Source organism: Condylura cristata, unplaced genomic scaffold (genome assembly GCF_000260355.1).
Source record: "Condylura cristata isolate star-nosed mole 26May11 unplaced genomic scaffold, ConCri1.0 scaffold00003, whole genome shotgun sequence".
Taxonomy (NCBI): domain Eukaryota; kingdom Metazoa; phylum Chordata; class Mammalia; order Eulipotyphla; family Talpidae; genus Condylura; species Condylura cristata.
In genome coordinates this window covers 22,233,905-22,245,782 of record NW_004567104.1, presented here as the reverse complement: position 1 = coordinate 22,245,782, position 11,878 = coordinate 22,233,905, and the positions used below count along the sequence as shown (strand labels likewise).

Below are 11,878 nucleotides of genomic sequence, written 5' to 3'. Positions count from 1 at the left end.
AAAAAGACCCTTGCAGACCATATCTCCTTTCCTCCTCCCTGGTCCAATAGGGTTGATGTGAGCTCCCTGTTATAGGGTGCAGGCAGTCCAGAGTGGTCAGCAGGGAGTTTTCTGCTCAGGCCTATCAAGGGAAGCTCCCCACTTTCCTCTCACCAGCCCTTGACCTGCGCCTAAGGGCTGTGATATCTCTGGGGCTGGCCACGTGTCCCAGGGGTCAGTAGAGCAGCTTCCCAAGGGGGGCCTTTCTCCACATCTCCATGCCCTTTATGTCTCTGTGACAAGACAGACATCAATCATGGGAAATTTCTATACATTTGATGGTTCAGAGGCAACCTCAGACTCAAAATAGTTTCATCCCCAGCACCAGAAGAGACTTCTGGCAGGCTGGACGCAGAAAACCAGAGGCTTGGAAGAGGCAACAGACTTACAGCATCTGCGGATTGCTTGTAGGCACAGTCCTGCCAGGTCTTGCCACTTTGAACAGGACAATCACCCTCCTTGATTTGGTACTTGAAGGAATAATACTGGGTCAGGCCCTCCTGAAAAAAAGGCAACCCAAAATACATAAGGTTCATCGTACTAATGCACAGCGAATCATTTGAATGTGGTCTGGTCTGGTTATACATATTTGATATTGGCTTGATTCAGTTAGGGCCAAACATGTATTAAAAATGTCAGAAGTTACAAATATTTATTTAGCCAAATGTTCATAATGTGTAGACATGCATGTATTATATTTATGTTTTGTATTATATTAATATTATGGTCAATTTGTTCATTCAACAAATTGAGCAATTATTTGCCCAGTACTGAGGATATAGCAATTAGCAAGTTTCTTCTATGAATAGATGTATATACTTATATTTTTGTATATTTCATCTGTGACTGTATATATATTTAAGTTACAAGGTAGTATCTGTAGCATTAGGCCATATTTGAGGAAATCAATTTATATGTCAATATATGATTTTTAAATGTCTGAAAAGTTGTGCAACAAAGAGGTTAAAATGTCTCTCAGTGGTAGGAACACAACTGTCTTTCACTTTCTTCTTTAAACAAACTTTCCTGAATGGTGAAGCTGTTTTTTTTTTTAAAACAAAAATGTATTAGCTTTATAATTAGATAAAAAATTAAAGCGTGATTTTTCACTTTTGAGAAAAATGATAACAGTTGTTTCTGGACAGTAGGATGAATTACAGGTGACTTTAGTATGTCTATTTGTTCACAGTTCATATCTGGATAATGTCATAATAGTAAATAAGATTGTAAAGCTCAAGGCAGTGAATTAGATGAGCTTTTCCATGCAAAACCCTGGCCTGAGGGACTGTGAGGTGGTGTTGTCCAGCCCCCACTTTGCAGATGAGACCAGGAGGCTTCATTTCAGGGAGGAGGACATAACAGCCCGGCCACTTGGAGAGGCAGAGGCCGAGGGTCCCCACCCTGACCCGGGGTGGGGGTGGGGAGTTCTCTCTCAGAGGCTGCTGGGCCCCTGGAGGGAATGGAGTCCTGGGGTCCTCTCTGGGCCAGTTCCAGGCCTCAGCTTTAATAAAACAGTAGGTGGTAGCAGTGGGGCTGTGGCCACATGGGAAAGGAGAGCTCAGCAGTGACTCTACAGACATCTCAGAATGAAGGTTGACATCAGCCATGAAGTCAGGCAAGGAAGACGCCGCCAACTGTTGGACAGACCGGAAGCAGAACTGATACCTGATGACTCTAGATTGTGGAACCAGTGGCTCCATTTCACTTTCAGAAAAACTGTCCACCTGGGCTTTTGTCTTAATCCTCCTGTCAAATGGCTGATTTTTTTCCCACCAAAGTAAACAAGTGAACAGCTCTCACATTGAAATTCGTTAAAAAAAATTATTGAGAGATTTATATTTCTAATATGAAATATCTTGTCAGAATTTGTCACCAACCTGCATATGTCATTCAGTGATTTTAAAAAAAACATTAAAAACCATCTATAATGTGGCTGTTACCCTTGGTAGTTTCAGGCAAATGAACTTCAGCATATTTTGTTTAGTGGTGCGGAACCATGTTAATCTCATTTTGGACTTAGCCTAGATCTAACTCCCTCACCCTCACAGCTTTATCAAGGTATAACTGACACATAAAAATTATATATATTTAAGACTTTAAACATAATTTGATATATGCATACACTTTGTAGTGATTACTATGCACAAGCTAATTAACGCATCCATTGCTTTTTTACAATGAAAACATTGAAGATCACTGAGCAGAGTTAAAATATAAAATACAGAGTTATACCTGAGTTTTCATACTATGCAATAGCTCCTAGAATTTACTCAACTCACAACTGAAATTTGACATCCTTTGACCAAAACTCTCCACTTCTACTCCCCAGCCTCTACAAACACCATTCCACATTCTGCTTCTGTGAGTTTGACTTTTTCAGATTCTGCTCTAAACAAATCCTCCAGTATTTGTAGATGATCCCTTCAATAACCTCTTTTCACCTGAGGTCTGGAGGTTTTTATAGTTTCCGTCTTGGACTTATTACCGGCAAGTCCTCTCAGGCAAATCTCTTTCAAATGCCTGCATCTACCTTTGTTCCACTTCACCCAGGATTCTGCTTCTCTTATCACTTTCAGAGGCAGCTCTGGTGGCCCAAGGACTAATCATACCCTGCCCCTCACCTCCACTCAGAGGGCGGTGGTCCCATCTAAGAGTTGTAACAGACTACATTGGTTATCAGTTCTCTGTAGATTGGTGGAGGGTTAGGGGTGGGTTGGGGTGGGGGAGAGGAGAGTGGTGCAGATGGGGAGGTGGGGGGCAGAGAGAGAAGGGAGTGGTGGGAAGGGAGGGGGAATCCCTGGGATCCAAGTTTCAAGCTGTCATACTCACCAACGTGGTGACATTAATTACACGGTACAATACAAACTGGTTGCCAGTTTCTTTTTTATCATTATATTTCTTCAGAGCAGCATCCACAGCCTTAAATATATCCTCATCATTGCAGTCAATTTCCTGTGAGAAGGACTCCTGGCTTGATAGCAGCCTGAAGCAGAGGAAAAGGATGGTAATTAATCTCATGATTTGACCGTCTCCTGCTAGCCGCTGAGAGATTTTTCCCCCAACAATTGGGAGCCAATTTAGATGCTGATTTTAAGTCTCCAGCCTCTTATTTCCTCTGCTTCAGCACTCTGGGGCCCTGGTTGGCTCCCTGCTCTCTCACACAGTTTGCCCTATTCCATTAGGACAAATGACTCTGCTGGGCTCTCCAAGCATTACAACACTGGGGTTGGTGACCTGCTTGTTTGCATTTGGGAAGCCTGTGGGAGCATTGCCCACATTTCCAGGTAATTACATAAATTTATCTAATAGAGGAGTAAGAAAAAACCCTAATTGCCTCTACTATCCCCAGGAACTACATACATATGGCAACACAGACTACAGTGTGCAGACAACTTTCAATATCACAGCAGTGCTATTTACAATAGCCTAGATATGGAAAACAACTCTGGTGTCCAGAAATAGACAAGAAGATCAAGAAGATGTGGTATGTACACAATATTACTCAGTGATCAGATAAAGCCAAACTTAAAAACTGAGAGTTGACTAGAAGTGAGGAATCTGGGGGAGAGGGAGAAAATAGGGCGGGGAGGAGGCAAAATGGACTATGGTGGGGTGGACTATGGGTAGTTTGCAGGTGCGAGCACTATAGTAATTACGTCTGAAGGGGGCAATAGTACAATTCCCCAAATGTAAACAATGATGAAAACCAACAAGCCCTCAATTAAAAAAAATTCTTATCACCCTGCAGAGGTGCTGGGTGCCAGCAATCACATTGCAAGGACAGGGACACAGTGAGTGCCAGGCAGTCCACACCATGCCAGTGGTGCGACTGAAAGTAAAATATGAGTGTCCTGTCTGTCCTCTGTCCAAACCATCTTCTCTCTACTCATTAGTTCTGGAAAGGAAAATGCTCCCCAGGTGGGGAAGACAGAGGAGAAACAGAAAGATAGGTTAAGTAAATCTCTATCCTTGCATGTTGTTTCTAGTTTGGTGGATGTGTGTGCTTTTCACTCACTGGGCCTAAGCAAACTTTTGGATTATACTAGACCATTAGGAGAGAGTGTGTGTAAGGTTGGCTAAAGACATGGGCTAAGCCTCAGTAAATGTCCTCAAGTCTAACTGTTACAGGGTAGCCCAAAGTGAACTGGGCTGCCTGTCTGCAGGCCCTCACCCGCAAGCTTAAAATTTAATTGTTCTGCAGGCACACACAAAAGGGTAATGGATTCATTTACAAAAAGGGGAAAGGAAAAGAAACAACCCAGGAAAAGAGCGAGAGATACAAGGTAACTAGAATATCTTACCAGCTCAGCTGACTTGGAGCTCTGGTAACAAAACTAACTGCTAGCCCCCAGCCACACAGTCTGAGTAGAGCCAGTTACCCCAGAGAGAGAGAGAGCCGTTACCTCTCAGAGCAACCATTGGAAAACTGCTCTCTATTTATCCCCCAAAGTCCCAGAATAGCGTAGCTCTGCCCTTGTGTTCTCACAGTTCTCTCCTGGTACTGCTGGGAGTTGTAGTTTTCCAATCACTGGAGTAGGGGGTAGAATCCAGAAAATTGGAGTAGGGGCTGGAGTCCACCAAACTCTGCAGAGTGTCTAGGACATCCTTCCCCCGTTACTTTACTTACTCCCCACAGTTTCCAAGAAAAGGTATTTGGCGTATTTATTGTTGTTTATGGAGTCTCTAGCTTGATCATTCAGTCTCCTTGAGAGTTCCTGAAGAAAAGTCAAGGTGAGTTGAACAGTGGCCTTGTAACAGAGTGGCAGGAACATGAACTTAGCAGTAATTACAAACTTGATTCCAATCAAGCTCTTCAACTTAATTGCTAACTGTTCTTAAACAAGTCAAAGTCATATAGCCTTCCTAAGCTCACTTTTTTCATTTGTAAAATCTTAATATCTTGGGCTCTCTCTAATGCACAAGTTAAAGCACAGCACTATGAAGCGCTCTGAAGCTACCGCAGCCGAGTTTGATCCCTGGCCAGGGAGGTGACCCACATGGCACAGCACACCACTCCTGACCTGCCCACAGCAGTGTATTTCAGACGATCTGCCTGTTCTGCTCTCAGGTCTGTCTCTGGTGAATCTTCTTGTTATAGGGAAGCCCAAAGTGGACTGGGCCGCCTGTCAGTGGGGCCTCACCTGCGTGCTCACAACTCAGGGTCAATAACGGGTTTACTTACAAAAGGGGAAAGGAATAGGAAACAACCCAGGGGAAGAGAGCAGGATACAAAGTCACTGGAATACCTTATGGCTAGGCTGACTGAACACATCGAGTCACGCGGTCCGGAGAGCTGTTTCCCAAGTGAGAGAGAGCGAGCCAGCATGAGATGCAATTGCGCCCTATTTATCCCCCCAAATGCCCCAGAATTCCTTCCTGTTAGCTCCACCCTTGGGTCCTCGCAGTTCTCTCCCTGGTACTGCTGGGAGTTGTAGTTTCCAGTCACTGGAGTAGGGGATAGTGTCCAGAAAGCTGGAATAGGGGGTGGAGTCCATAAGACTCTGCAGATTTCCTTTCGGACATCCTTCCCCTTAACATTCTCACCCCACACACCCCTGGCCTGTACCCTCGTTCTTGTATGCACAAATAAATGAATCTTTTAAAAAATCTTAATATTAGAGATAATATATGTGCAGGGTCTAGTAATTAGCTCTATAATCATACCTAATAATAGAATGGGTGGTTAAGAATCCTGACTGAAGCAAACAGTTTCAAATGTACAGTGATGACAGAGGTAGATTCCAGTGTGTTTGGGGGCAGGTGTAGGAAAATAAGCTGAGGATGAAAGAGACTTGGGTGATTTCTTACTCTGGGCATGAGGGACCTACAAAGAAAAGAAAAGAAATGTATTGCCAGCACTTAAGGAGAAGATGAAGCCCCAAGCCTAGGGTCTAGTAGTCAGTAAATAGTGGTGCTGGGATTAGAACCCCAAACAGAATGTAAGCCAAAGTCACATTCATTCCTGTTTATTATAGTACTTGAAACACTGCATGTGCTGTTTCTGAGTCTTCATTGGAAGCACTCAGCATGACTGGCCTCTCATTCCTCTCCACACCCTCCCGGACAGTCCACCATCTGTGGTCACTTTATTCTCCCAGTCGTAGTTTCACCATCTTTGTAGGCTCCTCCTTACAATCTAAGAACAACCCTAAGGTCTTTCACCCTTTGTTTTTCCTCCTTCGCTGCCCAGTTAAAACCTATCTGCCATCATTTTGTGTCTGAAATGACTAAGTTAGGTAGAAAGAACTTGAATTCTCATTAACCTGCTTGAACCCTGATTAGGGAGAAGGGGAAAATGGAGTTCTCTTGCATTGAAAATGAATCAGAGATTCAAGTGCCTCTAACCTTGGGAGAAGGTGTGAAAATGGATAGGTGTTTAAGGAGTGGACTCCTTCACCCTACTTTCTGGTCATGTAGCCTGGAGTGTAGCAGGATCCCAGGAAACAATAGCCACAAGCCAGTCATTTCCATTAGCAGGCTTCCAGAGTCTTCCATATCCCCAGTTTGATAATGATAAACTAGACCAAATGAGAGATGAGAATAGGGCAGTTACCCTCTTTAAGCCGGGGTCCTGATGGGCCAGTGATAAGAGCCAGACCTCCTCCTGTGCTTGACACCCAAATACCTTAGCACCATGTGAGATTCTCGAAGTTTGGTACAGCTTTGTGTGGGGAGTAGCATGATGAAGCAAGCCCAAGACGGACAGATTAAACTTCATTAGCCCAGCAGCTTTAAATAGAAATGGAAATTAACTTGTTTTGAAAAACAAAAGAAATAAAGTGGTATTTCTTATGCACTTGAATTTATAGTCATGGTTCATGCCTACAAACATCTTTGAACCTGAACTTTGTTTGCTTGTAGTTGAATTTAGATCCTTTTTTTTTCCAACAAGAAATTTAGAGGACTAGAAATAACAAGCATGAGAAATTTTAGGTCACTCTTTTAAAAGTATATTTTAAGAAAACATGATAATACATTCTACCTTGGTATATCCAACTACATTTCAGCACTTATAGTGGAAATGTTAAGGGGAAGGACTTATAGTGGAAATGTTAAGGGGAAGGATGACCTAAAGGAACTCTGCAGAGTTTGGTGGACTCCAGCCCCTACTCCAATTTTCTGGATTCTACCCCCTACTCCAGTGATTGGAAAACTACAACTCCCAGCAGTACCAGGAGAGAACTGTGAGAACACAAGGGCAGAGCTAAGCTATTCTGGGACTTTGGGGGATAAATAGAGAGTGGTTTTCCAATGGTTGCTCTGAGAGGTAACGGCTCTCTCTCTCTCTGGGGTAACTGGCTCTACTCAGACTGTGTGGCTGGGGCTAGCAGTTAGTTTTGTTACCAGAGCTCCCAGTCAGCTGAGCTGGTAAGATATTCTAGTTACCTTGTATCTCTCGCTCTCTTTCCTGTGTTGTTCCTTTTCCTTTCCCCTTTTTGTAAGTAAACCCATTATCCTTTTGTGTGTATCTGCAGAAAATTAAATTTAAGCACACGGGTGAAGACCCACAGACAGGCAGACCAGTTGCACTCTGGGCTACCATGTAACAGAAAAATGCTGGAGTTAAAGAAATCCAGGGAAGAAATTCTGAGGATCAGAGATTTGTGAGTGACAGAATTAACTTATTTGTGGCACTAAGATCTTTCCTTTCTTCCTCACTTTTGCCCTCTGAGTATGACAGTAAAGTTAAAATGGTTTGCAATTTTGCATTTATTACTGAACACATCTTATTCATTGTTTAATTAAGAACTTTTTTTATCTTTCCCATCAAGAAAATCAGCCTTTTTTGGGAAATGTGTTTGCAAAAAACTTGGAGACTTGCAGGAACTCACTCTTGGATTTCCCTGGACATGATTCAGAGGCTGATTGAGGAAAAGGTTGGATCTCTGGCTTTCGGGAGTTGTGGTTTGGCATTGAGAAGGTGGGAAAATTAGCTTCAGGTAAAGGAAGAACTTCATCATTTTTCAGTGGAGGGAGCTGGTAAACATATCCAATTTGTTTCCTTTCAAAGGGATAGTGTGCTTTATCTGTACTTCTTTCTTCTGGGTGTCTAGGTAGTGGGGGCCCGCCTGGGTCACGGTGACCTGGGATCTGGGGTGGTGGGTAATTATCTGGACTTCTTTCTTCTGGGTGTCTAGGTAGTGGGGGCCCGCCTGGGTCACGGTGACCTGGGATCTGGGGTGGTGGGTAATTATCTGGACTTCTTTCTTCTGGGTGTCTAGGTAGTGGGGGCCCGCCTGGGTCACGGTGACCTGGGATCTGAGGTGGTGGGTCACAGGGTCCAAGATCATGGAAATCATGTCCATGGGGACGGTGGTGGGGACGGCGTCCATGGTGATGACGTCCATGGTGACTGTGTCGATGGGCACCATGCCCATGGTCACCGTGCCCATGGGTACCGTGCCCATGGGTACTGTGCCCATGGTGACCATGTCCATGGGTACTGTGCCCATGGTGACCATGTCCATGGTGACCTTGTCCATGGTGACCTTGTCCATGGTGACCTTGTCCATGGGGATGGTGTTCACTGGAACTGTCATTACGAACATGTCCATGGGTTCCATCAGTGCTAAAATGGGTGTGATGACATCTTGACCCTGAAGGAAGATCTCCTTCCTGAAACCGTGGTCTGCCTGAATCACTTTTGTCTTCTTCAGAAGATGGGCATTTAGGTTTATGTAATTTGTGGGAATGATGGTGATCTCTGGATCCATTGACCTTAAATGGAGGCTGGCCTGGAGAAGGATGCTTATGTCCATTAGAGGAGATACGGATCCAAAATGGATATTTGACATTGGTTTTTCTATGTTCCTGGTAAAGGACATAACAAGTGAATATGAACATGTAACACAAAAAAAGAAGTTAGAGCCCTTGTCTTAGACCAACAGTTTACAGACTTTTGGATTCCACAAATGAATTTTTAAAGTAGGATACCAAAAAGGGTTCTTAATTTTTTTTTTAAAGATTTATTTATTTGTGCACACAGAACTGGGGTATGGGCCAGAGGCTCAGGGGTGGCAAGAGGCCTCACCAGAGACAGAGTGGGGAGCAGAACAGGCAGATTGATGAAGTACACTGCTGAGGGGAGCAGGGGGCGGGTCAGGAGAGGTCTGCTACGCCATGTAGTCACCCCTGGGGCAGGCGGGAATTGAACTCATGCTGAAGTGGCTTTAGCCTCTCAGTGCTGTGCTTTAACCCACTGTGCCACCAGGGAGGGCGTAATACTGGGACAACACAGGAGTCAGATGAACACAGTCCTTCAGATGGAGTAAATGCTGCGTCATGAAAAACGCCTTCTTCCCATTTTTCTCATTTCAACAGAAAGTGGTGAAATTATACTGTGAAATGGCACTCATCCATAAACCAACATGTGGGAAACTAGAGCTTTGTAATTTATATTCCTAAGAGTTCTAAAATTTGTGATAGGGCCCTCCCTGGTGGCGCAACAGGTTTGGTGTAGCACTATGAAGCTAGCTGCAGCCACTTTGGCAAGATTTCAATCTCTGGCCAGAGAGGTGACCCACACAGTGCACAGCAGACCTCTCCTGTGTTGCCTGCTGTTCTCCGGAGCAGTGTTTTTTCAGTCACTCTCTCTGTTCTGCTCCCCACTCTGTCTCTGGTGAATCCTTTCACCACTTTTGCACTTCTGGACTGTTCTCCAGTTCTGTCTAAATAAATAAATAAATCTTTAAAAATAAAATAAAAATTGTGACACAAACAGCCCTTACTTCTAAAGGATGGACATTTCACCTTTACACTCCTTTTTTAGATTTTAATTAAAAAAAAAAAATCAGGGCCCTCTCTGGTGGTGCAGCGGGGTAAAGAACAGCACTAAGAAACTAAAGCCACTTCAGCGTGAGTTTGATCCCTGCCCCAGAGGTGATCCACATGGCGTGGCAGATCTCTCCTGACCTGCCCGCTGCTCCCCTCAGCAGTGTACTTCATCAGTCGGCATGTTCTGTGCCCCACTTTGTCTCTGGTGAATCCTCTCACCGCCCCTGCACCTCTGGGCTGTGCCCCAGTTCTATATGCATAAATAAATAAATCTTAAAAAAAAATCAATGGGTTCATGGCATGGGGACAAAGCTGCCCACTGAACACTTTAGCTTCTTTTTCCTGATTTAAAAATTACTGTGAAGAGTATTTTCATATAAAATAAAGCTTTTGGGAGAGATACAAAGTATTGTTTCACATCTTTCCTTATAAAACTTTATGTGATAAATTTGAGATTAATTTATTCCCCTTAGGCACCATACCTACAAAATCATTAAATCTCAGCACTGGATTCCTGATTATGGACACCACTTTCAAATTCATGAATGGCTGATTGAATAAGTGATGATTTTACTTTTATATCACACTTACTCTTCTACAATTCTTGGGAAAATTGTTCATATTTTCTTGTGGCATACTAACAATTGCATTCCTTTCCTCAGGGACCTGTTCTGTCTGTACTTCTCTGCCCACTTCACCATATAATCATCTCTCTCTCTCTCTCTCACACATACACAAAGAGCAATAAGACCAAAACAAACTTAATATGACACTGTTTATGACAAAGCATAGGAACTCACCTCAGGTTGGAACACGTCACAGTTTATGACAATATCTTTTGGGGATTCCAAGTTAGAGGCTCCCTCATTATAGGACAAATCTGCTTTGCAGAATCCAAAAGCCTATAAAGAAGAGAAAAGCCTGTTAGTGTGCATGTGTGTGTTCACATGGTTATAAGCTGGTGCTCAGTAGAGTTGTGAACTTCTGGACATTGGGAAAAGAAGAACTTAGAAAAATCAGAGTGATATTATCAAATATCTCCATTTAAACATCTTTCCTAGTTAAAACTTTTGGGAAAGTATCATTTCCTAAGGCTTCATCATAAGGTGCTGTGGTTCTTGCCCGTGAGTGGACACAGACACTGGCCTTCCTTGTGTGTGGGAGTGGGGTGTACCCTATCACTGATGTCCTTAATTCAGCTCTGCTGCACTGAAGATCTGAGTTGCCTTTAACTAGAGAGAATGAAGACCAGTATAGCAGAGGGATTTGAATAACTTGGAACAGGTGTTTGGAGTGTTAGAAAGGAGGAAGACACTATAAAGAAGGGTTTCTATGAACCCTGTCTGCTGGCTCTATCCTAAGTACAGAAACTATCAGTGATTGACATCCCTGTACACCAGAAGCCCTAAAACACAACTGTCAAACTTAGACTAGGACAAACAGAAAACCTTTTCTAGAAGAACCTATTAAGCATGGAGGGTCTGCATGTTGCTTTGGAGTCACACACCTGTTAATTCTGGTTTTATGTAAGCAGATTACATAAAATTTCTCCAAACTCAGTTTTTGCAAAAGACATGTATAATTCTATCTAGCCACAAATTGTGGGAGAACTTAATCCAATGAGATAATGTTGTATAACGCTGAGCACTCAGCTCATCTTTAGTCAATGTTTTTGCGCTGGACTTGCATTTGTTTGCAGATGGAGGTGGGGGAGGAGGTTTCTTTTCTGGTGGCTACTAAGCAGAATTTTAGAATTATTTCAGGCTAAAAAGTTGAACAAACAGAAGAGGAACTGCTTCTTTTGAACTTTCTTTGGAACTAATGAGTATTTCCGACCTTCCAACTCTGGAAGATATGCTGTTAAAAGTTAGAAAAGTCGGACCCTCCTTGGTGGCGCAGCGGGTTAAAGCCCAGCACAAAGAAGCTTAAACCACTTCTGCATGAGTTCGATTCCCGCCTGCCCCGGAGGTGATCCACATGGCGTGGCAGACCTCTCCTGACACACCCGCTGCTCCCCTCAGCAGTGTACTTCATAGATCTGCCTGTTCTGCTCCCCACTCTGTCT

The 11,878-nt window shown here is 43.6% G+C and overlaps 2 protein-coding genes across 2 annotated transcripts in view; both read right to left on the bottom strand.

Moving 5' to 3' along the window:
- The window catches only part of LOC101633237 (kininogen-1), a 20,032-nt gene extending 16,945 nt beyond the window's left edge, over positions 1-3,087 (bottom strand). The window contains exons 1-2 of the mRNA XM_012734502.1: positions 2,869-3,087; positions 429-539 (exon numbers count right to left, since the gene is read on the bottom strand). Of these exons, the coding sequence (XP_012589956.1) occupies positions 429-539; positions 2,869-3,057 (300 nt within the window). The 5' untranslated portion in view covers positions 3,058-3,087. The remainder of the gene's footprint in view (positions 1-428; positions 540-2,868) is intronic.
- Positions 3,088-7,815: 4,728 nt separating this feature from the next.
- Positions 7,816-11,878, bottom strand: part of HRG (histidine-rich glycoprotein) — an 11,263-nt gene continuing 7,200 nt past the window's right edge. Inside the window, exons 6-7 of the mRNA XM_012730337.1 lie at positions 10,614-10,715; positions 7,816-8,850 (exon numbers count right to left, since the gene is read on the bottom strand). Coding sequence (XP_012585791.1) covers positions 7,816-8,850; positions 10,614-10,715 — 1,137 coding nt within the window. The remainder of the gene's footprint in view (positions 8,851-10,613; positions 10,716-11,878) is intronic.